A 24592-nucleotide genomic window follows, 5' to 3' on the forward strand; every position below is an offset into this window, starting at 1 on the left:
AGAAAGAAAGAAAGAAAGAAAGAAAGAAAGAAAGAAAGAAAGAAAGATAGAGGGGCACCTGGTTGGCTCAGTTGGTTAATCATCTGCCTTCGGCTCGAGTCATGATCCCGGGGTCCTGGGATGGAGCTCTGAATCAGGCTCCCTGCTTAGCAGGGAATCTGCTTCTCCCTCTCCCTCTGCCTGCCTCTCTGCCTACTTGCTCTCTCTCTCTCTCTGTCAGATAAATAAATAAAATCTTGAAAGAAAGAAAGAAAGGAAGGAAGGAAGAAAGAAAGGAAAGAAAGAAAGAAAGAAAGGAAGGAAGGACGGAAGGAAGGAAGGAAGGAAGGAGAAAGAAAGAAAGAAAGGAAGGAAGAAAGAAAGAAAGAAAGAAAGAAGAAAGAAAAAGAAAGAAAGAAAAAGAAAGGAAGGAAGGAAGGAAGGAGGAAGGAAGGAAGGAAGGAAGGAAGGAAGGAAGGAAGGAAGGAAGGAAGGAAGGGAGAAAGAAAGACAAGAGGTAATACACTGAAAGTCTCAGAATAGTTCCTGCCTCCTAATTAGCATTCCATTAACACTAGCTCTGATTATTTTCTGCAGATGGGACCATTTTCCAGAATCGCCAAAGATTAGTAACAGCAATTCCACTGCGGTTGCATATGACTTGGTGTCTTGGGTAGAATTTAAGCATGACCGCCCCTTCTTGAAGGTGGTGTCCTAACTTGATCTCTAAAAGCAGTGGACAGGAGACCCTTTGGAGATCAAAGAACATTTCATACTAGAAGGGCTTTAACAAAAGCATCTAGTTTAGTGTATTCGTTTTACAGATGAGGAAACTTAAGCCCAGAAAAAGGGAGGCTGCTCAGCAATCTGCTCAAGGTCACCCAAGTAGTTAACAGCAAAACCATGACCAGACCTCCCAGGGCTCCCTGACCCCCCTGTCCCAGCACAGCCATGCTCTTTACAGAAGGCATTTCTTGAAGATTCATGGCACTGAGCTGCTGACCAATTGACCCCTTTATTTCCCTATGTATTTCTCAAGCTGTAACACAAGAAAAAGACATAAATAGAAGTTAATCATATCTATTAAGGCCAAAAGCAAAGGAAGGAATGAAGGGGGGAGGAGGAAATTGCATTTTGATTATTAATAAATAGTAATTATTAGAATCACGAAGTGTCCCTTATAGCAGATCTCATTGCAAATACCTGGATGCTGCTGACCAAGTACTGTTCACATTCATGTTTAGGCTCTAAGGTAGGAGGGGGAGGCAGTGAGGTTGGGAGGGGCAGATGATGAGTTTCCTCACTTTTTCTGCCTCTAAATTATCTTCCATCTTCTCTCCAGAATCTTTTGTGAAATACATGAGCAAAAGCAACAAAAACTGTCACGATCACTTCAAGAAATCACAGTCACCCTCTCCCCCAAGACTCTGAGTACTCATGGGGGGCGAGGGGGGTGTGGTGCAGGGAGAGAGGTGCACAGGAACAGGGTACAGCTCAGCTGTGGTGTGACTAAGCCGTCTTTGTGAGAACCCACCATCACTCAGGATTAGGAACAGATGGTGGGGACATGGAGAAAGGGTTTCTGGTGCCCCATAAGTGTCAAAATAATCTGTTTTTGCAGTTTGTTATGTTTGTAGTTGAGCCAATTATCTCAAAGGTTTGTCCTTCACTGTGATTATTTAAAACTACAAAGGCAAATTTAAAATCAATCAAGACATAAAAGGACTACAAAAAGGAACATATTTTAAATACAAAGCATATTTTCTAATGAAAAAAAAACTTGAAAAAAAATAAAATAGGAATTATCACTTTGAGGCCTGAGCACTGGATATTTCCAGAATCTTGGAGTGCAGAGTCAGAACCTTAGAGGCCATAGTAAAGTTAGTAAAGAGTGTCTGGCCTCAGGTAGAATATTCCTCTCCTGCCTTCTGGTTCCACCAAGCCAGCTGCTTTATCTGAGGTGTGGGGAAATGCCTCCACCTCATCCTCCCCACATTGAAATGTCAACATAATTTGCATTCAGTCTATAAGGAATGATGGATGTCCTCCTCACCTCCCGAGAACACCCATGAAAATCCCTGCTCTAACCCTCTGAGCACCTACTCTCCAGGACTCCAGTTCCCCAGGAAAGCTCTGCTTCTCTTCACCTCCTAATTTAAGCTGGCTAAAGTGCTTCAACTCACCTTTAGATCATAGCAGAGAGGTCCCTTCCTCCAGGAAGTCTTCTTGGACTCCCATCCTTCCCTCCACCACTCACATGCTGGGGTTAGGTGCCTGTTAAGTTCTTAGGATCCCAGGGGCCCCCACCCAGTGAGTAATTTTGCACACTATGTTAAACAGCGTGTTTTCTCATTGGTCTTCCTGAATAGACTATTAGGCCATAATGGCCCGAACCATACCTGCATTGTTCATTCACCACTGTAAGCCCAATGCCCACCCCAGAACCTGCACATAGTAACATTTGGTGAGGGGGAGTGCAATGACATTTCCAGGAGGCAATGTGATACTACAGAAAGTTTGGTATTTTAACCATAACACATTCTCACCATAACACACAAGGATTTCAATCTTCTCATATGTAAAATAAGGATGATAGCACCACTTCAAAAGGAACCTGGGACAATTCTACAACTCTATGTGTGACAACGCTCAGCCAACAGAGGCCAGCATTGGTATGACCATTGACCCTCCAGCAAGGGACACTAAACTTTTAGAATCATACTGTCAGCAGCAGGAGAGCTTCCATGCACCCAGCTCATTCCGTAGCCTGCTCCCACCCACGTAGTAGCCCAGTGTGTACTTGCAACTAGATGACATTCTGGAAAAGGCAAAACTATGGAGACAATGAGAAAGATCAGTGGTTGTCAGGATTTTGGAGGGGGGCGGTGTATAGGTAGAGCACAGAGGATTTTTATGGCAGTGAAACGATTCTGTACACTTTATGGCAGATACATGTCAGTATATATTTGTCCAAACCCATAGAATGTACAACGCAAAGAGTGAGCCTTAATGTAAACCATGGATTTTAGATAATGATGATGATGATGATGATGATGATAATAAATGCATTGATAATGACTCATCAATTGTAATAAACATCCTACACTAATGCAAGATATTAATAACAGGAGAAATTGGGAGATTGGTGAGGGACATATGAGAACTCTGTATTTTCCACTCAATTTTTCTTAAATTGAAAACTACTCAAAAAAATAAAGTCTAGTAATTAAAAAGAAAGAAAAAAAGAAAAAGAAAACTGGGCGAGGTCAGGCATCAGCCTGCGGCCACAGCCGACGCCCAGGCCCACACCTTGTTGAAGAGCTCATTGTGCAATGCTGAGGATGCTTCCCTCGTGATCTTGGTGAAAGCCACCGAGGAGCAGACACCCATGCAGATTAGTAGCAGGACACCGAGGCCATACACCAGTTGGTAATACAACAGCTGAGGGTTGTCCAGTATGTCGTCTGGATCTACAGTAGTTCCATTGCTCTCTTGGCTGCTATTGGTCTTCAAGAAAGAACAGAGAGGATGGTTTGATAAGAAATATAGTTGGTCTTGTTCCCAGTTCCTGGCACAGAGCTCCTAAAATCCCTGTAATTTCCTAAGTGATAGGGGTACTAGGAGCATCTTTTGTTCTAATATTTGGCCTTTGACTCTGGCTCCTGACATAAGAGTTTCTAAGACCCTTGGAGTCTCTGGAGCAATTAGAGTGTCTTTTTGTAGCTAGAGGGATGGCTGGTGGGGGAAAGGGGGCTAGACGGCTTCAGGATGGAGAACTGGTCACCAGAAGGACCAAACCATGAGTAGGAGATTGGAACTTTCAATCCCACCCCCCATCCTCTGGGGAGAGGAGCTGGAGGTTGAATTAATAATTGATCATGCCTGTGGGATGAACCCACCATAAAGATCCCCAAAGCATGGGGTTCAGAAAGCTTCTGGGTTGATGAACATGTCAGGAGGGTTGTGCACCCCAACTCCACAGAGACAGAAGCTCCTGCACCCAGAGGCCTTCTAGATCTCACCCTATGTACTGCTTCATCTGGCCGTTCATCTATATCCTTTATTATATCCCTTCTAATAAACTGGTGAAAGTATTCCCTGAGTTCTGTGAGCCATTCTAGCAAATGATCAGATCCAAAAAGGGGGTCATGGGAACCTCCAACTGATAGCTGGTCTGCCAGAAGTATAGGAGGTCCAGACTTGTGATTGGCCTCTGAAGCACAGACAGTCTTGTGGGACCGAACCCTTAACCTGGGGAGTCTCTACTAACTCCAGGTAGTGTCAGAACTGAAGGGAATTGTAGGACACACAGATGGTGTTGGGAGTTAGAGAATTGGTTAATTTGGGGAAAAACCTGCACATTTGTTATCAGAAGCATTGTGTAGGAATAGAGGAAAACACTGAGTTTTCCTTCTTTGGGGAGTCAGATCACATGAATTCATGGAGAAATTCAATGGGGAGAGAAAAATCCTTCCCGGGGCCACATTTAGACTCAGTAGCTGGTATGGGATGAAACCATACATGGAAACCTTCCTGCTTGGTGCTTTTGCTTTTCCCTTCCTCTTCCTCTTCACTGCCTTCCCCTGGATTAGGCCCTCATTGTCTGTCTGTTGTGGACCACTATAGCAGCAGGCAAACTAGTCTGTCTCCCGACTCCAGCTCTTCCCTCCATGCACCACCCACTCTACTCTGATTGTTCTAAACTCAGCTCCCTGAGTGACTTCTCTTCATCCCTCTCTCAATGCATCTTTGTCCCAAGGCAGCCTGATTTCTAATGAGGCCTATTTTCTTCTGCCAGGGTAGAAAATGGCTTGATAAATTCACTCTATGGTGTTAGAAATTTGTGCGAGATTGTCACATAGCATCATCCCTGATGCTTCTACATTCTTCACTGTGATGCAAGGAAGAGCTTGGGAACTCGGTTCCCCAGACTCCCGCCAGCATGGTCTCAGGTTAGATTCTGCCAAAGAGAAGCAATCATAGGAAATCTCAAAGCTGAAAGAGAAGAAGCCATCACACGCTGGTGGAAATTGTGGACATGTGGGTGGGATGTGGAGTTTGGCCAGTGGCTTGCAGGTGCTCTTCTGAGAATCAGCCACTTTAGTGCTGCCCACTGCTGAGGTCACTGGAGCCCTTCCAATGATTGTGTGGTCTCTAATTCCTATATTAAATCTGTGGAAGCTCTAAATACTTCAAGTGGCTTCTGTTTTCCTGAGCAAACCCTGCCTGACACATGACTCAAAAGTTAACCAAGTAGACATCTAGGCAAACATGGCTTGGAATCAGAGCACCAAGTTCAAGTCCCGGCGGGGGACTTCACATCCCAAGGCAGGTTCTTTTTCCTCTCTAAGCACAGTTTCTTCTGTAAAATGGAGACAATGCCTACATCGAAACGTGGTTGGGAAGATTAATGAATTAACCAGGCACATAATGGCTGAGAACTGCAGGTTTCTCAACACAGAACAACTCCATCCAAACCCCTGCACTAAAAAATTTAATCAAACTTCAGCATGGCTTGTAGTGGCTCAAGGCATGCCCCTGCCCCCCATCAAAACGCCTGCCTAAGGAAGCTCAACCATCACCAGGAAAAGTTACCATTTGTTGTAGCCAACACCTGATGGCATGCCCCAAACCTCCCTTTCTCAGAGCACTTACTAAAAAGTACTCATAACTATGAATATATAACTCCTACAACTCAAAGCATCTCTCCCAAGGATCTGGGAACCATGCCTTTGAAATGTCTCCCAATCTCTGTGGAAGATTAGAGTCCTAACTTTAATAACTGCCAGCGAGCGGACACAGCTGACCTCAACACATTCACACCCTCCAACCCTTGGTAAATTTTACTTCTCTAAATTTACTGAACCCCCATATTCATTCTCCCTTTAAAATGTCGAAATCACCTGTGCACAAATGGGAATGGCTCTCAGCTCTTTCCCCTGACGACAGTAGTGACTGAGTAAAATGTGTTTTCCCTGCTTTCACTAATATCAGCTGTGCTTATATTTTTTTTTAATTTTTTTATTGTTATGTTAATCCCCATACATTACATCATTAGTTTTAGATATAGTGTTCCATGATTCATTGTTTGTGCATAACACCCAGTGCTCCATGCAGAACGTGCCCTCCTCAATACCCATCACCAGGCTAACCCATCCTCCCAACCCCCTCCCCTCTAGAACCCTCAGTTTGTTTTTCAGAGTCCATTGTCTCTCATGGTTCTTCTCCCCCTCCGATTTCCCCCCCTTCATTCTTCCCCTCCTGCTACATTCTTCTTCTTCTTTTTTTCTTTCTTAACATATATTGCATTATTTGTTTCAGAGGTACAGATCTGAGATTCAACACAGCTGTGCTTATATTTGATGTGGCCTCCCCGCCTCCAACAAAGGGTGCAGATGCACATTTTAAATAAAGCAAAGTGAGAAGGCAAACAGCTACCAAAGGCAAAATCACTAAGGTGGAATGTAAGGTATTCTTGAGGACCCGTCTGGGGGCAGAAACCTCTTGGTTTTGTTCCGATGAGACTGCACTGGTGACCACTCATTCTGTGAACACAGGAGGCCAGAGCTAGGAGGGAGCCCCCCTATGTTCTGGCTCTCAGAGGTCCTCTCCAGAACTCTTCCATTTGTGGACTTAGCAACAGCAGGCTCTGGGCTTGTCATAGGGTGCCACAACCCATACTCTGACCCTCATGGGGCCCAAGGATTAGGAAGCTGCCCTACTCCATATCAGCCCACAGAAACACACCCCACTCCCACCATGACACTTACCCCTGAGCCCTGCTCTAACCAATGGCTCAGCCACCAGAAGTTGAAGGTCGTGAGGAAGATGATCACCATCATGAGAAAGAAAACAATAGCAGAGACCATGTAACCTGGGGAGGGAGAGAAGGAGTAACACACAGGTGCCACAAGAAGGTGAAGGGCAATGGCTGATAAAGCTGCTCAGCCATCCCAAGCCCTTGGATCATCCTGACCCGCATCTACTTTGGATGCCTTGGAGGACTGGAAAGGGCTTGGTTCCAAGGTTAGAAAGCCCAGGGGTCAAATCCTGACTCTACTACTTACAGGTTTTATTAGCCTGGGCAAAGTACCAAATGTCAGTGACATTCCACTTCTTTACCTATGAACCAACCAAACCACAGTCCACACTCCCAACCACCTCCTCATCAAACTCACATAGCAAGCCCATATCCCTGCCTTAAACCCAACGCCGGGTGCCAGATAACTAGGGACCACTCCTATAGCCCAGAGGCCCCCCCCCTCAAGACTTATTCAAACTATATAATCCTAAATTTACTCAGCATACCTACCCTGCCTTACCTACTCCTTCCCACAAAAAAAACAATAAAGGCTTCCAGCCATGTTTTCCCTTCCCTCTGCCTTCTGACCAACCCAGTGCTTCCCCATGTGGCCCTGCATGGCAAGCCATGTCTCTTGTTTCTAGGGATCTGTGAACATAAACTTCTCCCTTTGTGACATTTCCATGTCTGCATGTCTTACCATATCTGATTAAAATAAATCCCAGGTACATTTTAACACAACATGAAACCTAACTTCCAGCACGGACTATGGTGGTAGAGTTACTATAGTTGATGGTGGCTGAGATTGGAATTGTGCAAGTCAAGCCCATGATTGGCATGACTACCCTGTACCTCCCTGCTTTGCATGACTGCACACATTCCAGTCTGACCCAGTTTCAGGGGCAGGGCCAGTCAGAGAGAGAGCCCCGGGCAAAACTGACAGACCATACCTCCACTTGCCCGGATGTAGTGGTGGTAGACACTCCATCCCAGGGACCCTTCTTCCATCTTCTCCTTCTTTGTGAGCTGATTTTCCAGCACTGGGTGAGAGTAAGAGAAGAAAGAAATGATATGACTTTCAATTGCTTGCGTGTCTAGCAAGGTCAAGAAGAGCTTTTACAAAGCGTTCTGCCCCTGGCTTCCATGTTTTACCAGCTTCCTCACCTTCCAGCTTCAGTGCCCTACCCAAGCCCAACTCTAACCAGCATGCTTCCATGGAAGACTCTGCTGAAGGTAAGTCTTGGCCTGGGCTCCAGAGCCCAGAAAGAGGTTTCGTCTCCAGCCATTCAATAACCCTGGGTGGGTGGGTGGGTGGGGGTGTTCCAAGAACTTGTTGGGGTGGGAGAGGCAGCAGGAGAGAATGAAGAAAGCAATGATCTGGGACCAGAAAACTGGGTTCCAGAATGGTCATTACAATACTGTGCAATCTCAGGCAAATCACTTAACCTCTCTGTTTCCTCATCTGACAACTGACAGGTCTATATAGATGGTTGCTAAGATGTTTTGCAGCAATATGCTTCTGAGAAGTCCTCGGAAAACAGCTGTAGCACTAGCTCAGGCAGACTCTTGTCCTAGAGCAGGGCAGGGAGAGCAGTACCTGAAAGTACCAGTAGATGCTGCTAATGATGAGAGCAACAACAGGAAGCAGCACTGTGGGGTTGTCTGTTGTCTCTGCCTGAGGCTCTCCCTTCTTCTAATAACACTCTAATTTCTCCTGGGGAAGAGGGCTCTCTTCCTGGAATTTGAATCTTGAAGGAACTCACATTAGGATGGGAAATATTTGGAGTAGGTTTTCTTAAAAAAATTCTGCACCTATTCGGGCTACTTACACCCTAAAATTACTGAGGCCCAGTTCCTCAACTTTTCCTTTTATTCTGTGATCTACACTTTTTCCTTCCAATTATTTTTCTGCTCACATCATTTTCCGACTTTCACAGCTTAAAACGCTCTTGGTGACAGGAGGCTCCACTATGTCAGGCGTTATCCTGAGGCCTCCCTACACCCGACTGCATCTTATCTCCACGACAACACTGCAAAGTAAGGCACTATTACCTTCACTTTTGCAAATGAGGGTTCAGAGTGGTTATGTTGCTTGGACAAGGTCACAGAACTTTGTAAGCAGAGAGCTAGAATTCAAATCCAGAACTGTCTTTCTGCCCTGCTGCCCTGTCTTAGAGAAGAGCAAGGCCCTGAGCTTCTGGATATCCAAGACAGGGCCCAATTCATTTCTGATTTCTAATACCTTTGTTTTCAACAAACATGTAATGCATCAATGTCTAAATGCCTTACAGTTAAATTTATGCTGCTCCGGCCAGCACTACTCACATCCTGCCTCTGCCTCTACACACCCTCAGCTCTGCCTCCCACAGCATTCACCTCTAGGATCCTCAGGCCTCCTGACCAGCAGAGTCTGCACCCCACAGCCCTCAACTACATGGATCTATAACCTGTGTGTGTGATGTCTAGAATCCTAGACAGTGAGGGACATGGCCCCGTCTGGGGTCCAGGAGGAGATGCCAGCACCTCTGGAGGAGCCAGGCAGGTTGGCAGATGTGCTCTCCCTTCTCCCCAGCACCATTACCAGCATTTTCATGGAGAGGCTCTTCCTGGCTGGTGGTCTGGGCCTGCCCTTGCACCTGAGGGTCTTCTGCTGGCCTTGCTGTGTCCTGCGGTTTGTCCTGGGGAGAAAGCACATGCCATGAATGCAGGGGGTGCTCCTCCCTGTGGGTAGTAAGGGTGCGGTGGGGTGGAAATTACCTGTGTGGTTCCTCCTCCATGCATCTTCTGGATGAGTTCGGCGTATCGCCCCTTTTTCTGTATTAATTCATTGTGAATTCCTTTTTCACAGATTTTCCCATCTTCTAAGAAAATGATCTGGTCACAAAATGCTAAATACTGAAGAGTCAGAAGAAATAAGGCCTTCAGTAAGCATACAAAAAGATATTCAACTTCACCATTCAAAAGGAAAATGTAAATTTAAATCATAATAAAATGTTATTTTGTATACCCACATTGGCAAAAATCTTAAAACACTGCCTAAGTCCAAGCACTGGTGATGACTGGAGGTATAGGGAACTCTCGTAAAAGGTAGGTGTTGTTATAGATTAGTGCAAATACTTGGGAAAACAACTTGATAATATCTAGTAAAATTAAATATTTAAGAATTATGAACCAACAACTGGATCCCTAAACCTCTACTCCACCAAACTCGCAAATGTGCAAAAAGACACATATAAAAAGATGTACGCCGAAGCATTTTTTTTTTTTTTGTAAAAGTAAAAAATGGAAAACAACCTCGATGTCCATCCTAGGGGAATAAATTCTGGTATATTCAGATATTGGAATGCTATATCAGTGAGAATTAAATCAAGTTGCGTGTATCAACATGGAAGATCTCAAAAATATAATGCCGAGCAAAACAAGCAAATTACTGAAGGACATAGAAAGTAAACTGTCAATTATATAAAGCTTTAAAATATGCAGAAGGACACTTTATCATGTCTAGAGATTTATACATGTGTTGTAAGGGTATGGAGACCTGCACGAGAAAGACCAATAGCAAAGTGAGGGGACAGAATGCAATCTGAGAGGCGATCTGTGTTCATGTCATGTGGGTGATAGACACATGGGTTTTCAGTAGATTATTTTATAAACTGTCTTTATGTCTGAAATACTTTGTACCGTTCCCAAAATAGGCCAAAATGGAAGGAGAGGGATAAATAATAAATACGTCTTGAGGCCAAAACCAAGTATGGAAATACCTAGGGTAAAGGCATTACAAGAGGCAGCCCCACCCCCACATGGTCACTGCACTTCATCAAAGAACATGACACTTGGGAAATTCTTCTCTGAAAGATCAGTTTTCTTTTTCCATAACTTTAAAAGCAGGAGCCAACCCATAAAATCTTGAAGGAGACCTTCAAATCTGGTTTCAATTTTTACCAGCCACAGAAATCTTTTACCAGCCTGACCTCTCCACGTGAAAAGCAGAAGAGATCCAGGTTTTTTACAATGCTCCTCAAATGTTGAGGTCTAGTCTGAGATGAAGGGGTAGCCACGGTGAGGTTGTTATGGAATCAATGGCAGAAACGTGAGGATCTACGTTAGCCATCAGTCGTGGCCAGAGCCCTGGAAGGGTGGTCACCTGCAGCTGGTGGGTCACCAGAATGACCGTCTTCCCCCTGAGCGTCTTCTTAATGCACTCCTCAAAGATGTGCTTCCCCACGTGGGTGTCCACAGCGGACAGGGGGTCGTCTAGCAGATAGAGCTCGCGGTCAGAGTAGACGGCACGGGCCAGGCTGATCCTCTGCTTCTGCCCCCCAGAGAGGTTGAGGCCCCGCTCGCCGATCTGCAAACAGACAGCCAAAGGCACTGTGTCTAGAGGATGAGCCCAATGAGGTGTGCTCAAACCAGCCAGGTGGCCAGATGTGACAGACTGAACCCCCTCAGTGCACACTCCTAGACACCTCGTGATTGGGCACCCCTGGTATTTAAAATTTTTTTTTCAAAATTTGCTTAGTAGGGAATGAAAAACTGATTTTCAGTTAATTAAAATCTTATAACTCACAATTAGATGCAATGTTTTTAAACCCTTCAACATCTCAGTTGACATTTTAAAACTTTAGCAATTTAGTTAATAAAACAAATCATTCCTAAGAAAGAGCACCTCCTTACATCTTATTTGGGTTTTAAATCTCTGTTGACAGCAACCATCCACTTGCAGGACCATCAGCCCTCGTTGTTGAAGACAGCACTGAGCACAGCCAACTCCATAGGACAGGGCTACAATGGCCGGAAGGGGCTCTATTGTTGCTGTCATGGGAAGGACCACCTTACACAACGCCTTACGTCAGGAGATACTAAGAGTCAGTAACAAGCAACCAGAATTACTGAACAGCATGTGCAGACTATCATGCCAGGCACCTGGTGGCTGGCCTATCCCTCAGTCAGCCCTGAGGACAAGGGCACCAGGGGCTAAGTCCCAGTCCCTGCTCTACCATGAACTCTTGCGGTCTCTGTAGAAAAGCAGCAGAGTCTAAAGAGCAGCAGGTGACCTCTAGTCACTACCCTGCCTCTGGTTCAGTACCGTGTGCCCTTGGACAGGCTGCTTTGCCCGGGGCCAAGGCTTAGTTTCGCATTCAGTCCTCACTCAGCAGATGCTTACTTAAGTGCCTACTGCGCTCGCGTGATAAGCTAACACCCACTCCAGCTGAGCATGTTCACCCCACTTTGTATGTATCAACTCATCTAAACCTCAAGCTTGATGAGGTCCATATTCACTGATGCCATTCTACAGACCAGACCTTCTTCCTTCTACTGAAGAGATAACCCTGAACAAGACAACTGAGCACTCTGCCGTCAAAGGTTTACAGACCCACCTTTAAAAGAAGGATAATAAGAGCACCGACCTCCTAGAATTACCTGAGGCTCACCTAAGACAATGCATTCAAGTTGCTACAGTAGTCTTTTGCATCTGGCAAGTGCTCAGCAGACTGAGATAACAGATAATACAACAATATTGCTTTTATCTCAGACAGGTCTTATGTAGATTAAAGGTGTCTACAGGTGTGAAGGATGGCGAACTGTCAAGAAAGTGTGACTGGCGTTGCCCCTGGGAAGCCATGGTGGCTGTTCCCACTGGCAAAAGTAGAGCTGGCCAGAGGGGGCAGGGCGGGAGGTGGGAGAGGGGAGGAAATGGGGAGGGATGGGAGGTTTCTCATTTTCACTGGGTCTCCACTGCTCTTGCTCCAAAAGGAGGAGTTCGAGGTCAGCTCCCCATCCTTGTGGGGTAAGGTAGGCTCTTTGCCAACTCTCACTGTAAGATGAACCCCAGTTTCCTCCTTGGGGGGAGAAGGCTTTGAGGCAGCAGCTGCAGGACCATTGGCTGCTTCAGGGAAACAGCCGGAGTCCCCCCTCTACCTACCCAGGGAGGCAGCCTGAGGATCCCAGAAAACCATTACAAAGGCACCATCACAACAGAGATGGGGGATGCTCGCCTCCCACTCACCTCGGTCATGTCTCCGAAGGGCAGAATTTCCAGGTCACGGTTCAGGGAGCAGCAATGGAGCACCTGGAGATACCTGCAAAGGACAGATTGCTAAAGGGACAAGTGGCCCAGCCACAGGCCCTCCAACCTTCCCAAGCTGGGAAGAGATAGGTCTTGCATTCCATGCTAAGAAATTTGGACTTGATCCCGAGTTTAACAATAAAGCATGGGAGGCTTTTTGCATTTCCTTCTTCCCTTCATTTCTTTCCGTCTAATACACGCACTTAGTAAATATTTGAACAGAACAACAACAAAAAGAGACAGTGAAAAGCAAGTCTCTCTTGTCTTTGACTCTGAGTTGCTTTCCACAGAAGCAGCCACTATTACAGTTTCCTACGTATTCATTCAGAAATAACGTGGTTGTATATGTCTGTGTGCAGCATATATAGGTTTGTATTGTTTTAACGGCGCCATAACATTTTGTTATATGGCTGCACCATAAACTATTTAACCAGTGCCTCTGTGATGGACATTGGGGTTGTTTCTAGTCTTTTGCTACTATGAACAATGTGTAGTGTGAACACTCTTATAGATGGGCCTTTGTGCCCATGGGTGACACTATCTACGCATTCATTACCTAGCAGTGCTGAGTCTAACAATTGGGGCATTTTTATTTTTGACCAAATACTTCCAAACTGCCCAGTGAGTTCTATCAGTCTGAAAGCAGAGCAATGACGGTGAGAGCTATGTTTTGGGATGACTACCCTGGAGGCGGGACCCAAGATGCAGGGGCAGAGTGGGAGAAGACTGGAGACAGGGAGCCAAAGGCAGGGGCAGTGGGAATGGTTCAAGCAAGAGATCACAGGCAAGAACTGGCAGTGGAGACGGAGAAGAAGAGAGAAAGACAAGACCTATTTAGGGGATAGAGTTGTCCAAGGTGGGTGATCAATTAGACGTGAAGTATCAGAGGAGGAGGCATCAGGCTCCTTGGGATACCCAGTTCAGTGATGCCGTTAAACTGAGTTGGGCAACTTGGGAAGAGAAGCAGGCAAGATGGGGGTTGGGCGAGCAGGGTGCCCCTGAGCTGGTGTTGGACCTGATGTTTTGGAGCCCGCAGGACAGCCAGCTGGAGATCTCACACCCCTACATGCCCCTCAGTGTTGCTATGGGTGCAGATTGCAACATCAAGCAAACAGTGATAGGAGGCCAGGGTCCACCAGACTTGGAAGCACAACTGTAGCATTCAGAGAAGCTTTTGTGGATCCTCCATTGAACAGACTTCCAAGTGCGTGTCTCAAGCAGGTTAGCCCCGGACCCTGGGAGGGAGAGGCCACGAAGGGCAAGGATGGTGGTGGGCGGCCCACCAGACCATGAATCCAAACTGTTTTCTTCTACATCACATGACCTCATCACCCTTTCAACTTAGAGGTGGGGAATTAATTAACACAAACAAAGTTTTAAAGTAATGTTTTTAGAGGGGGAGGGTTATTTTGACTCATAGAGTATAACAGCTACACATGAAGTTTCTGATAACAACTGGGTTCGAATTGTGATTCTAGCATATCCTCCAAGCTCTGTGACTTTAGGCAAATTATTTAACCTCTTGGGGCCCCAGATGACTCATCTAGAAAATGGATATGATAATAATCTCTCTTTGACAGTGAGGAGAACATACGTTGACGCATATAAGTGAGCTCACAGCAAGGGTTAGCAGCTGTCCAATTACTATTAGCTGCAGGGCATCCCTCCCCCAACCAGCCCCATGCACCTGTGTCCTTCCTGGACCCTCCCAGAAACTTACCGGGCCTTGTCATACTGGTCTCCCATGAGGATGTTCTCCCTGACGCTACCCCCGATGATCCAGGCCTGCTGGGGGACATAAGCCAGGCTTCCGTGCACCCCCACCGAGCCCTCCATCAAGTGCATCTGCAGCAGAGTGAGTCCAGCCTCAGGACCAGGCAGAACTGCCTGGCTCAGCAGCTGCAGGGCCCAGGGCCCCACCGCCCTCCAGGTTCCTGGGGGCTCTCTTATGTAAATGGCACTTTTAACATGGTCCTGCCAGGCCCACCAGTGAGTCTGAGGGAAGGTCCTGGGAACATGGGGCAGCCGCCAGAGCTAAGCCAGGCCAGTTCCTGCTGTGACTTGAATCCAAGGTCTGCACTGAAGAAACCCCCTATTTTTTTTTCTCTTATTTCCCCAGCCCCATTCTCTAGCAAGTGGTGCGTCCATGCTCTTCACAGCGAGACAGGAAGTTCCAGGTCATCTCTGACTACCCCTGAATATCAACAGAATTATTACCATTGTTGTTAGGTGTGATAATGTCATTGTGCACAGATGGGAAAATGTTCTTATTTGGGGGACATCATGATGAAGTAATAAGTGGGAAAGTCTCATAATCTCTGTAATTTAAAATAGTTCTACAAAGGCACCTGGGTGGCTCACATGGTTAAATGTCTGCCTTCAGCTTAGGTCATGATCCTGGGGACCTGGGATCAAGCTGGGAGCCTTCTTCTCCCTCTCCCTCTGTGGGCTCTCTCTCTCTCTCTCTCTCTCAAATAAATGAAATCTTTTTAAAAATTGTTCTACGAAATGTGTTTCTACATAGATGTGGCAAAAATGCAGATGCTATCAACTGTTGAATCTAGAGGTGGGTATAAGGGTCTTTAGTGTCTTCCCACTTTTCTGTTTGATAAATTTAAAAACACAGTTTAAAAAAAAGGCCATAACCCCCATCCCTACCACCCCAGCATTAGACCTCATCATCCTGTGCCTCTTCCTCTTTATGATTCTATGTTCCTATTCCTGATTTGGAGGCAGGCTTTAATTAACAAGAACAAAACTTTAAAATGACATCTTTTTGTTTTTCCTTTATTAGATGGACAGTGACTGGTTTATTTCAAGAGGAAACTGAGAAATTACTAGCCACACAGAAAGGTGGCCTTAGATGGAGCCTACCAGGAAATGTTGCTATGGGGAAAAGCAAAGCTCTGACACCATGTGGACCTGGGTTTACACCCTGGTTCCCCCCTTGCCTGCCATGTGACCTTGGGCAAGTAACCTCTCTGAACCTCATCTGCTCATCTATAAACTGGCCATAATGTCTGTGCCTTCCTCATGTGGTTGTTTTCAGGTTGAAGGAAAAAAAATAGGAAGCTCTTAGCACCGGGCCTGGCATGTAAGCACTATTCAAATTATGTTTACTATTTTTTTTCAAGTTGAATCTTATCTTCCCCATTGCCAAGAAATTGCGGCAAGGCCATCACATGTGGAGCATGAAGAAGTGAGCTATCGGGAGAGAGTTCTATGGACAATACGACTACATTCCAAAGAGATGATAAGTTCGGCTATAATATTTGGGAGAAGGAGCTGAGGGAGGAGCTGGATAAAGGAAGAACTTTCTTGTTCTCCCAACAACGTGGGAGGGAGGGATGATGGGCAGAGAAAGGAGGGGGCAGAGAGAGAAGCCCAGGACTGGGAAAGGCTGGGGCTGAACGGGGAAGTGCTGGTGAGAACCCCCTTGGGGAGGTGGCCATAAATGCACACCAGGAGTTGTGGCTGTTGTAAGGTGTTGTTCAGTGAGAGGTGTGCAATATGACCTCAATTGTTTGGGGGGAACAGGTTGGGGCTTTTTGGAAACTGGAGAAAGGGTGGGCTGAGCCACATGTCTGCCTGGCTACAGACCAAGCAGACCTCAAGAATATCCACTGACAGTGGAATTGGACAGTTCAGATCTCAAGGGCAGGGGCACCTGGCAGACATGTAAATTCTACAGCTGGAGTGCAAGTAAGACTGCCCCATCCCACTCGGGAGGGCCTCCTCTCCCCCATCCCTCCTTCCTTCCTCCTCCCTTCTCCCTCCACATCGCACTCCTGATGCTGTCTCACAAGGGACACATGTCCCATTCTGAGTTGGGCTTCATGAAATGATTTTTATCATCACATTAAAAGTTGAGACACACTGTATCATCACCCTGGGAGCTGGTTGATTACAAACAGGGTGGGGAGAGCACAGAGAACAGGTGAGGGCAGACCTCCAGGGGATCTAAGAGGTCTCACTCCTAGCTGGAGGATGAGAAGGAGGTATATTTATAACACACTTCCCCCTCGGTGCATGCCCAACTGCTCTCAATTTATAAAAAGTGTATTGGCTCAGATCCCATTGAGCAAGAAAGCGATGGTGTGGCTGACTGGGGGAACTCAAGCTTGGGAGTCCCTGGACCGCCCGTGGGTGCGCATGCATGCGGTCACAAGTCACTTACCTCCCCCAGGATGGCGGACAGCAGGCTGCTCTTGCCGCTTCCGGTGTTGCCACAGACCCCCACCATGGTCCCCTGCAAAGCCAAGGTTGGACAGAGTGGCACTGGGACAGCACAAACCCTCCTACTCACCCAGGGTGGGTCTGTTGTTTGAACACAAAAGGACAAACAGAAAACAACCACACCCACCCCAAGGCCCCACAGACTAGCAAAGTTCAACGCCGCAACCTCAAAGGAAGGAAGTTACATGGAGGTGGTAGAGAGGAGGTCATGGATAGGTGGTCCTGTCGGGCAAGAAACCCGAATTCCAGATCTGCACCTATTCTACTCTATGATCCTGGGCAAGTCACTTAGCCTCTCCATGCCTCAGTTTCTTCATGTGTAAAATGGGGACAGTGAAGCCAGCCTCACAGAATTCATGCATACATTCACTCATTTATTCATTCACCCCTCCCTCAAATAGTGTTTGAGTTTCTCCCATCGTACCAAGTACTGAAGAAAAGAACTCTCATGCTACATTTTAGTGAAGAGACATAAACCATGAAATAAATAAATAATATCAGATGATGATAAATGATTTAAGTAAAACGAATTGGCTACCATGAACCGAAGCAATTTTAGATGGGTTGGCCGGCAAAGCCTTCTTAAAGCAGTTGTCATTGCAGCTGAGACCTGAATGATAAGAAGGAGCCAGACACAGGAAGATCTGGTCGTTCCAGGCTGTGGGAGCAACTGGGTTGGCTGCCAAAGAGCTACAGGAGGGCTAGTGCAGCTGGTGTGGAGGGAAGGAGTGGGAGAAGAGGTGAAAGCTGCGGGCAGGATGCTTGGGGGATACCTGGGCTGTATCTTAAGTGCAGCGGGAGGTCCCTGAAGGGGTTTAAGCAAGAGGGTGACTTGAATTGGTTTATGGTTTAGAAAGAGCCCTCTGTCTGCCGCATGGTAATGGACAGTAAGAAGGCAAAAGTGGAAACAGAGGGACTGATGAGGAGGCTCCTAGAGGAGCTGGAACAGCACAGTGGTGGCTAGGGCTAGGGCAGTGGTTTGGGGGGGTGGTTGGTGAGAGGCGGCTGGATTCAGGAGAGAGCTGACAGGTGTCACCAATGGACTGCGTGGGTGGGAGGGGAGGAATGCAATCAAGTTTGACTTGAAAGTGCAGAGGTGAAATTTGGACAAGAAGGGAAGCTTGCCCTTGCAAACGTTAGTCAGAGAAGAAGACAGATGAGGTGAGTTCACAGAACAACCAAATTGGCACATACTAGCAACTTAATAAATGTTAGTCTCCTTCCCCTTCTCTCCCAGCATATAGCATACTAGTCTGGGTCTTGTTACTCAAAAAAAAAAAAAAAAAAATTCTGGATGATCAGTTGATTCCCACTGAAGTATGAAAGATTTCCTGTGCTTGCCCTCTGTGAACAATTTGTATTTAAAAGAGGGATTTAGAGACAGCAGTTTTTAGCCAAGGAAATGGTGGAGTGTCAGGAAGCTTGAGCCTTGGGCCCCGAAAGTCTGGCAGCCAGCCTGCCGGCGTGGCCTGGATAAGGTTACCTTTGACACCACCAGGTTTAACTTGTGCAACTCTGGGGCTAGGCTGTCCCTTGTGTCCTCTGGCCTGAGGGCTCCTGGAGCTGGCTGAGCCCTGGCCATCCCCTCGGGAGCATGCCTGTTCTTCTCCAGCTCCACGGCTCCATTGACAGTCCCAGGGCAGGGCTGTCGCCATGACAAGGTGGCCTCCTCCAAAACCACTGCTTTGCTGTGATCTTTCAGTGTCTGGACATACAAAACAGGACTCTCCTGGAGGAAAAATTTCTGCACAGACAAAGAGAAAGGAGGAAGGAGGAATTCAGTTCTTTAGTCTAATAGGAATGTGTGCCCATTTTGCTGGCCTGCCTATCAGTCTGGTTTATAAACTCCTAATAAACAGTAAAAGCCTGAAGAACCACCACTAGTTCAGAAGGAGCCAGGTTCTGCTGGTGGGAATTCTAGATCAGGGTCTTCCAACTTTTGGACCACTGGGCCACTCTTTGATATCTGCAAACTGCCCACTCTGTTCTTTCCTGTTTCATTTTACATGGGTGACAACACTGTGGAATCATCAGACAGATGTGCCACTTTTTTAATTAAATTTCATTTATAACTATTCAAAGTAAAAAGGTCTGTCCATGTAGCACACGGTGGGAAACTGTTGGGGGCCATACATTTCAAAGTGTGACCATGAGCAGGTCACTCCCCTCTGTGTTTCCTTCTCCCTGACGGGGGAATGCTAGCATTAAAAGAGGGGGGTGGGAAGTATGATCTCACTGCAGTCAAATTAGAGGCACACGTCTCTCCCTGGAGATTGGCTTAGAAAGAGATCTAGAAAGATACTTCTTGACATTTTGGACAATGGTTTTATCTCTAGGTAGTGGATGTTCAGCAGTGGTCTGCAGCAAACTGGATCTCACTGCCTCATCTAATAGGGCAACTATCCCCTCAGCTCCAGCTGTTTGTAGCCACAGCAAAATGTGGGTCTGATGTTCCCAGATCTTCTGATTATTCAGAAAAATCCAGAAATCCGATTTTTATGTAGACTTTCCAGGTTTTTAAATGCAAGCAACAAATATGATTTTTTTTTAAAGCAAAACCATCACGGTAACCCTATACAAATCTGGACAGGGTCTGTAGACCTCCTGTGTGAGACCTGGTTTGTATAGACTATCCTAAGAACTCCCTGGGGCCTGATTAATCTGTCTTCCCAGCCCCCACCCCAGCCTGGGTACAGGAGGTCACTGAGTTAGCCAATCTGCCTTGCCCTGGGGTCACGTTCAGGAGGAACATCTCAGTGGCTGAAGGCAAATGAACACCCAAACAGAGAGCCATGTAAACAGTCCTCTGACCACTTACCTTAAACCTGTCCGCCGCAGACTTGGAATTCGTGAGGCCTTTTACTGCGAGGGGCACAAAGAACACACACAGCCGCATGGGAGTCAAGGTGGCCACCACAGTGAAGGCCTGGGCAAAGAGAGGAGGAGGTGGTGAGGGCCGCCCCTTGAGGCCCCCATCCGGGAGCCAGAAGCCACAGAGCCAGACCCTGCAGCTTTCGATAGGCCGGTCCGTCCCGTGGCAGGGACAGAGCCAGTATTTTGGAGAGACTGGAAAGAGTGGGGAAAGAGCACTCGTCTTAATGGCTCCATGTCTGTAGGCCTGACTCCTGTTGTAGCTTTAGCGACCAGGTGATTCTGCAACTTTGGCCAGGTCCCCTCCCCCAACAAGCTGAGTTTTCCCACTTGCATAGTGTCAAAATCATCAAGTGGGTACAGGAATAAAGTCCAGGGAAACACTGAGAAAGTACATGTGAGAGAGCTTGTTTACTGCTAACAGAGCTTGATACTCTTATTGCTGTTATGATCGTATTCAGTTTTCCTTGCCTTAGATATTCTACTCTTTTCTAATACTCCAAATGTCCCTGCACTCCAAGCCTAATCCATGCCTCACTCTCTCCCGGAGACTTTTCCTGACTACAGCAGACCACCTACGGCTCTCAGGATCTCAGAATATGACCTAAAGTACCTTGGGGACTTTCCAATCCACACCCCACCTCCACTCCCTTCTTCATCCTTCACTGTGTGAGTGTAGTGTGACCCTGAACTCCTGCTGAGAGTTTCTCCTATAAAAGTCCCTGCGTCCACCCTCAAGCTTTCAGGGGACTTCTCTGGTGCGTGCCTGGACCAAGTAGAAGTGCCTGCTGTCTGGAGCACAAACGAACCCTTGGCAGACTCTCCAATGCTCCCCCCCCCTCTTGCTTTGGGTGCAGTGTCCTTCCCCAAGCCCCATCTGGATTCCAACCTCTCCCAAAGCAGCCCCCTGGCTTTTCTCCTCAGAGAACTGGGATTCTACCCCTAAAAGGCAGCTGCAGCTTTTCTGGGCCAGGGTCAGACCACAAAGAGAAGGCAAAAGAAGCTCTAGCTTTTTATTTAAGGTGTATTTTCAGGGCCCTATTTTGGGTTCAAATGAACTCCTTAATTTAGGATTCTCACCTCAAGGCATGTATCAGAATCATCAGGGTTTTAACTACACATTTCACCTCCCCTGTATCCCCAGATGACTTTGTCATCCCTCTCTCCCATAGTTGCTATACAAGGGATGTCAGTTTTTCAGACAGATTGAGATGGAAGAAAGTTTGAGCATCCTAAAAGTCTGGAAAATCAAAATCAACATCTATTATCCGTTTGCAAAACCTTCAGATCTTTGAGGAACATGATCTAGGAAAAGACATAAAAGAAAAACTCCCTATCAATATGGGGGAAAAGCAAAGCACCCCAAGCACTTACCATTGAAACCGTGAGTTTCTGTTGTAAACATGTGTGGATGAGGAACATCACCGTTGTGCTCACTGTGGGGGCTATAAACAAGAAGGCAGTGGTCAGGCTCTGGATGATCCCAGACTTTGCCAATAGTTTCTTTTCCTTCCTTCTGAGGTCTGAGAGATAAAAAGCAAAGGCACTGAAATTAACCCTAAGAATATTCTCCAAAGAGCACCAAACAACTCCCAGAGCATGAAAGAACAACCCAAAGGGTGAGTGAGAGTCTTGGCCCACCATGACATCCCAAGGCACTGAGCAGAAAACCAGATTTTCTGTACCTTTAATTATTTTTTCAAATGGTTTCTCCCATGCATACATTTTAATCAGCTTAATGCAGGTGAGAACTTCACTGGTCACACGGATGCGCTGGTCGCTGACCTCAGAGGTGTGATTGTGTATCTTAACAATCCTTTTGATCAGGAACACCTGCAATCAGGATGCAGCAACAGCTTCTTTTGACAAGGGCAGGAGAGTTCACCCAGGCATAAGTATGGCAACTAGGAGTATGTCCAAAGGTAAAATCCAGATGTGGACTGAATACCTGGATTTAATCCTGCCCTGTTGGAATCCATTGTGACTCTAAATTCTAGGGTCCTGCTGAAGACTTTCCAACAGAAACTCTCCATCATGCCTTAGAGCACCTGTCTCACACATCCTGGGGGTGTTTCTCTCCTGTGTCCCAAGCCAGGCTAACTAAACAGAAATATGACTCCTCTGCCTTTGGGAACCCTAACCCCACCAACAGTTATAATCACCTTTTGATCAGAATACCTGTGCTGAGGGAGGAAAACCCTTGATTTCAATAATTCAGAGCACACATAATCCAAGAGTCACTTCCTGTTTTGCCCAATTTTATTTCACCTGAATCTTTGTCAGCAAATTTGCTTCCCTTCCCCCCTTATACTGTGCTCAGCCAAATGTTAAATGCCATCTGGGCTATTACATTAGCACATTCTGGGTAGAAGAGAAGGAACAAAAACCCATACATAGACGACATCTACTAAGGAAAGTCTGTGAAGCAGAGGGTCCCTCACGGAAATCTATGAGATGGACTTTCACACATCATATTCACCTCTTATTTCTTTGGCCAACGTTGTGGCCAGAGAACAGCTTGAGGCAGAAATGGAAGCTGAAACTTAACCACAGTAGAATCAACAGTCAACAGGAGACAATATTTCCACTCAGAAGTACCCCAGATTCCAGAGCCCTGGGAGTTCTGGGGAACATCCAACATCCAACGGGTGGCAAAGAAAGACATTACCTCCACTGGTAAAATCAGGAGATAGCAAAGAGTGGCGGAGAGCACAGTGGGTCCAAGAATGAGGTAGGAGGTGACAGTGCAGGCAATCAGTAATGAGCAGATGAGCCAGATCAGGGGGCCGTAATACACTCCTTCAAACAGGTAGTTTACGTCACTGGCGAAGAAGCTGATGGCCTGTAAGACAGCAAAGCCCCACAGGTATCACCTCTTCAGGTACCTAGAAGGGGCTACACGTGCCGGGGATGTGAAAGCTTGGGAGGCACGATGGTAGAGACAAAAATACCAAGTTCACAGCTCTCCTCTTACTCTCTGTGTGACCCTGGGCCCATTACTATGCCACTCTGAGCCTCAGCTTCTTCACCTGTGAAGCTGGAATAACTATACCCACTTTATATGGTTGTTGTGAGGATGTCAATGAAATATAAAGCATCTGCACATGGGCTGTGCTCAATAAAAGTTATATTTTACTGTACTATTGCTACTACTTCTCATATCCAGATTCCCCAGAGAGTTACTTCTAGTCTTCTACCTTATTCTATCCTATTCATTCTACTATTACTACTAATAATAATGGCTGAAATTTTTTAGGCAGGAGCTAAATCTTTTTATCCTTCTTTTTCTATTTTGCTATAGAGTCTTCTGTCACTGCCCTGCTCCCTAACACATACTGCCCAGTTCCATGTTACATAAAAGCTGACACTGCAAATCAAGAAATATTTAAGGACCCAATCATGAATGTCTTTTAGAATGACCAATCTGAATGCCTTAGGAAGTGATTTCCTCTTCACTTTAAACTGATCTCCTTCTAGTTCCCAGGATGGGCCCCAGGCTGAATCTTTACAAAAATTTGAAGTGTATGAGGGATCCTAGCTTGGTACAGCCACTTTGGAAGGGAGTTGAACAGTATCTTTAAAAGTTAACAATTGCACAAACCCCATGAATTGGCTATTTCATTTCTCTGTTGAGAAACATTCACACACACGAGAGGAAGCACATATAAGGACATCTATTGCAGCTGTGCTTATTAGCAGCAAAACCCTGGAAACATTCTAAATGTCCATTGGTAGGGAAAGGTTAAAGCATCCACCCAAGGAGTATTAGATAATATTGGGTCCTGGAGCAACCTGTCAGAGTTCATGTCCCAGGCCGGTCATGTACTAGCTGTAGAACCAAAGACACATTACCCAGTCTCTCTGTGCCTCGGTTGCCTTATCAGTAAAGTGGGAATAATAATACAACCTATTCTGTAGCATTGATGAGATAATGCATATAAAACACTTAATTTTGCTACATTGAAAATGCTCTAAGGTGGGTGGGGGGAAATGGATAAAAGTGGTCAAAAGGTAAAAATGTTTAGCTGTAAGATAAGTAAGTATTGTGACCATAGTTAATATTGTATTGTGTATCTTTAAGTTGCTAAGACAGTAGATCTTAAAAGTTCTCATTGCAGGCAAAAAATTATAACTACATAAGGTGATGAATGGTAACTAAACTTAATGGTAGTGATTATTTGGCAACACAGATTAAATCATTACCTTGTATACCTTAGACTAATACAACATTATATGTTAATTATATCTCAATAAAAATGGAAGGGGGGAAGGAAATGCTACAATTATAAGTAAGCATCCTTGAAAAGGAACAAGGAAGATCTGCATGTGTTAACATGGAAGGCTAAGACATAACGAGGAGGAAAGAAAAACTTCAAAAACAGCACAGACAATGTAGCATCCTTGATGTAAAAACTCATCCCCAAAATTATATCATACATTTTCAGTTAGTAAAACAAAGTGGCAGAAAACTGTAAAATGTAGTATCATCTATGTAAAAACACAGGCACAAGATACAATATGTTTTCTATGGGTAAGTTGCACGTGTACCTAAACACACTTTAAAAAGTCTAGAAGAACACAAGCCAAATTGATAGCGGTGGTCACCTCCAGGCATTAGGGAAGTGACGGGGTCTGGG

General features: G+C 46.0%; 1 protein-coding gene and 1 long non-coding RNA gene across 4 annotated transcripts in view; one reads left to right on the plus strand and one right to left on the minus strand.

The window, feature by feature from the left end:
- ABCC11 (ATP binding cassette subfamily C member 11) overlaps positions 1-24592 on the minus strand; it is a 53638-nt gene that overhangs the window by 17856 nt on the left and 11190 nt on the right. For 2 of the 3 annotated variants that reach the window (XM_032424306.1, XM_032424304.1), the window contains exons 6-19: positions 22624-22797; positions 21641-21788; positions 21330-21478; positions 19903-20010; positions 18568-18828; positions 17026-17097; positions 14569-14693; positions 12789-12861; positions 10926-11129; positions 9539-9676; positions 9363-9459; positions 7732-7821; positions 6750-6853; positions 3289-3486 (exon numbers count right to left, since the gene is read on the minus strand). In XM_032424306.1, the coding sequence (XP_032280197.1) occupies positions 3289-3486; positions 6750-6853; positions 7732-7821; positions 9363-9459; positions 9539-9676; positions 10926-11129; positions 12789-12861; positions 14569-14693; positions 17026-17097; positions 18568-18828; positions 19903-20010; positions 21330-21478; positions 21641-21788; positions 22624-22797 (1941 nt within the window). Of the gene's footprint in view, positions 1-3288; positions 3487-6749; positions 6854-7731; positions 7822-9356; positions 9460-9538; positions 9677-10925; positions 11130-12788; positions 12862-14568; positions 14694-17025; positions 17098-18567; positions 18829-19902; positions 20011-21329; positions 21479-21640; positions 21789-22623; positions 22798-24592 lie in introns of all 3 variants that reach the window. The other variant, XM_032424305.1, reaches the window with a different exon arrangement.
- LOC116644599 lies at positions 7752-9834 on the plus strand. Its single transcript, XR_004301785.1, has 3 exons — positions 7752-8014; positions 8719-8818; positions 9630-9834. It is a non-coding gene; the product is annotated as an uncharacterized LOC116644599 (long non-coding RNA).

Source organism: Phoca vitulina, unplaced genomic scaffold (assembly GCF_004348235.1).
Source record: "Phoca vitulina isolate PV1807 unplaced genomic scaffold, GSC_HSeal_1.0 scaffold30, whole genome shotgun sequence".
Lineage (NCBI taxonomy): Eukaryota > Metazoa > Chordata > Mammalia > Carnivora > Phocidae > Phoca > Phoca vitulina.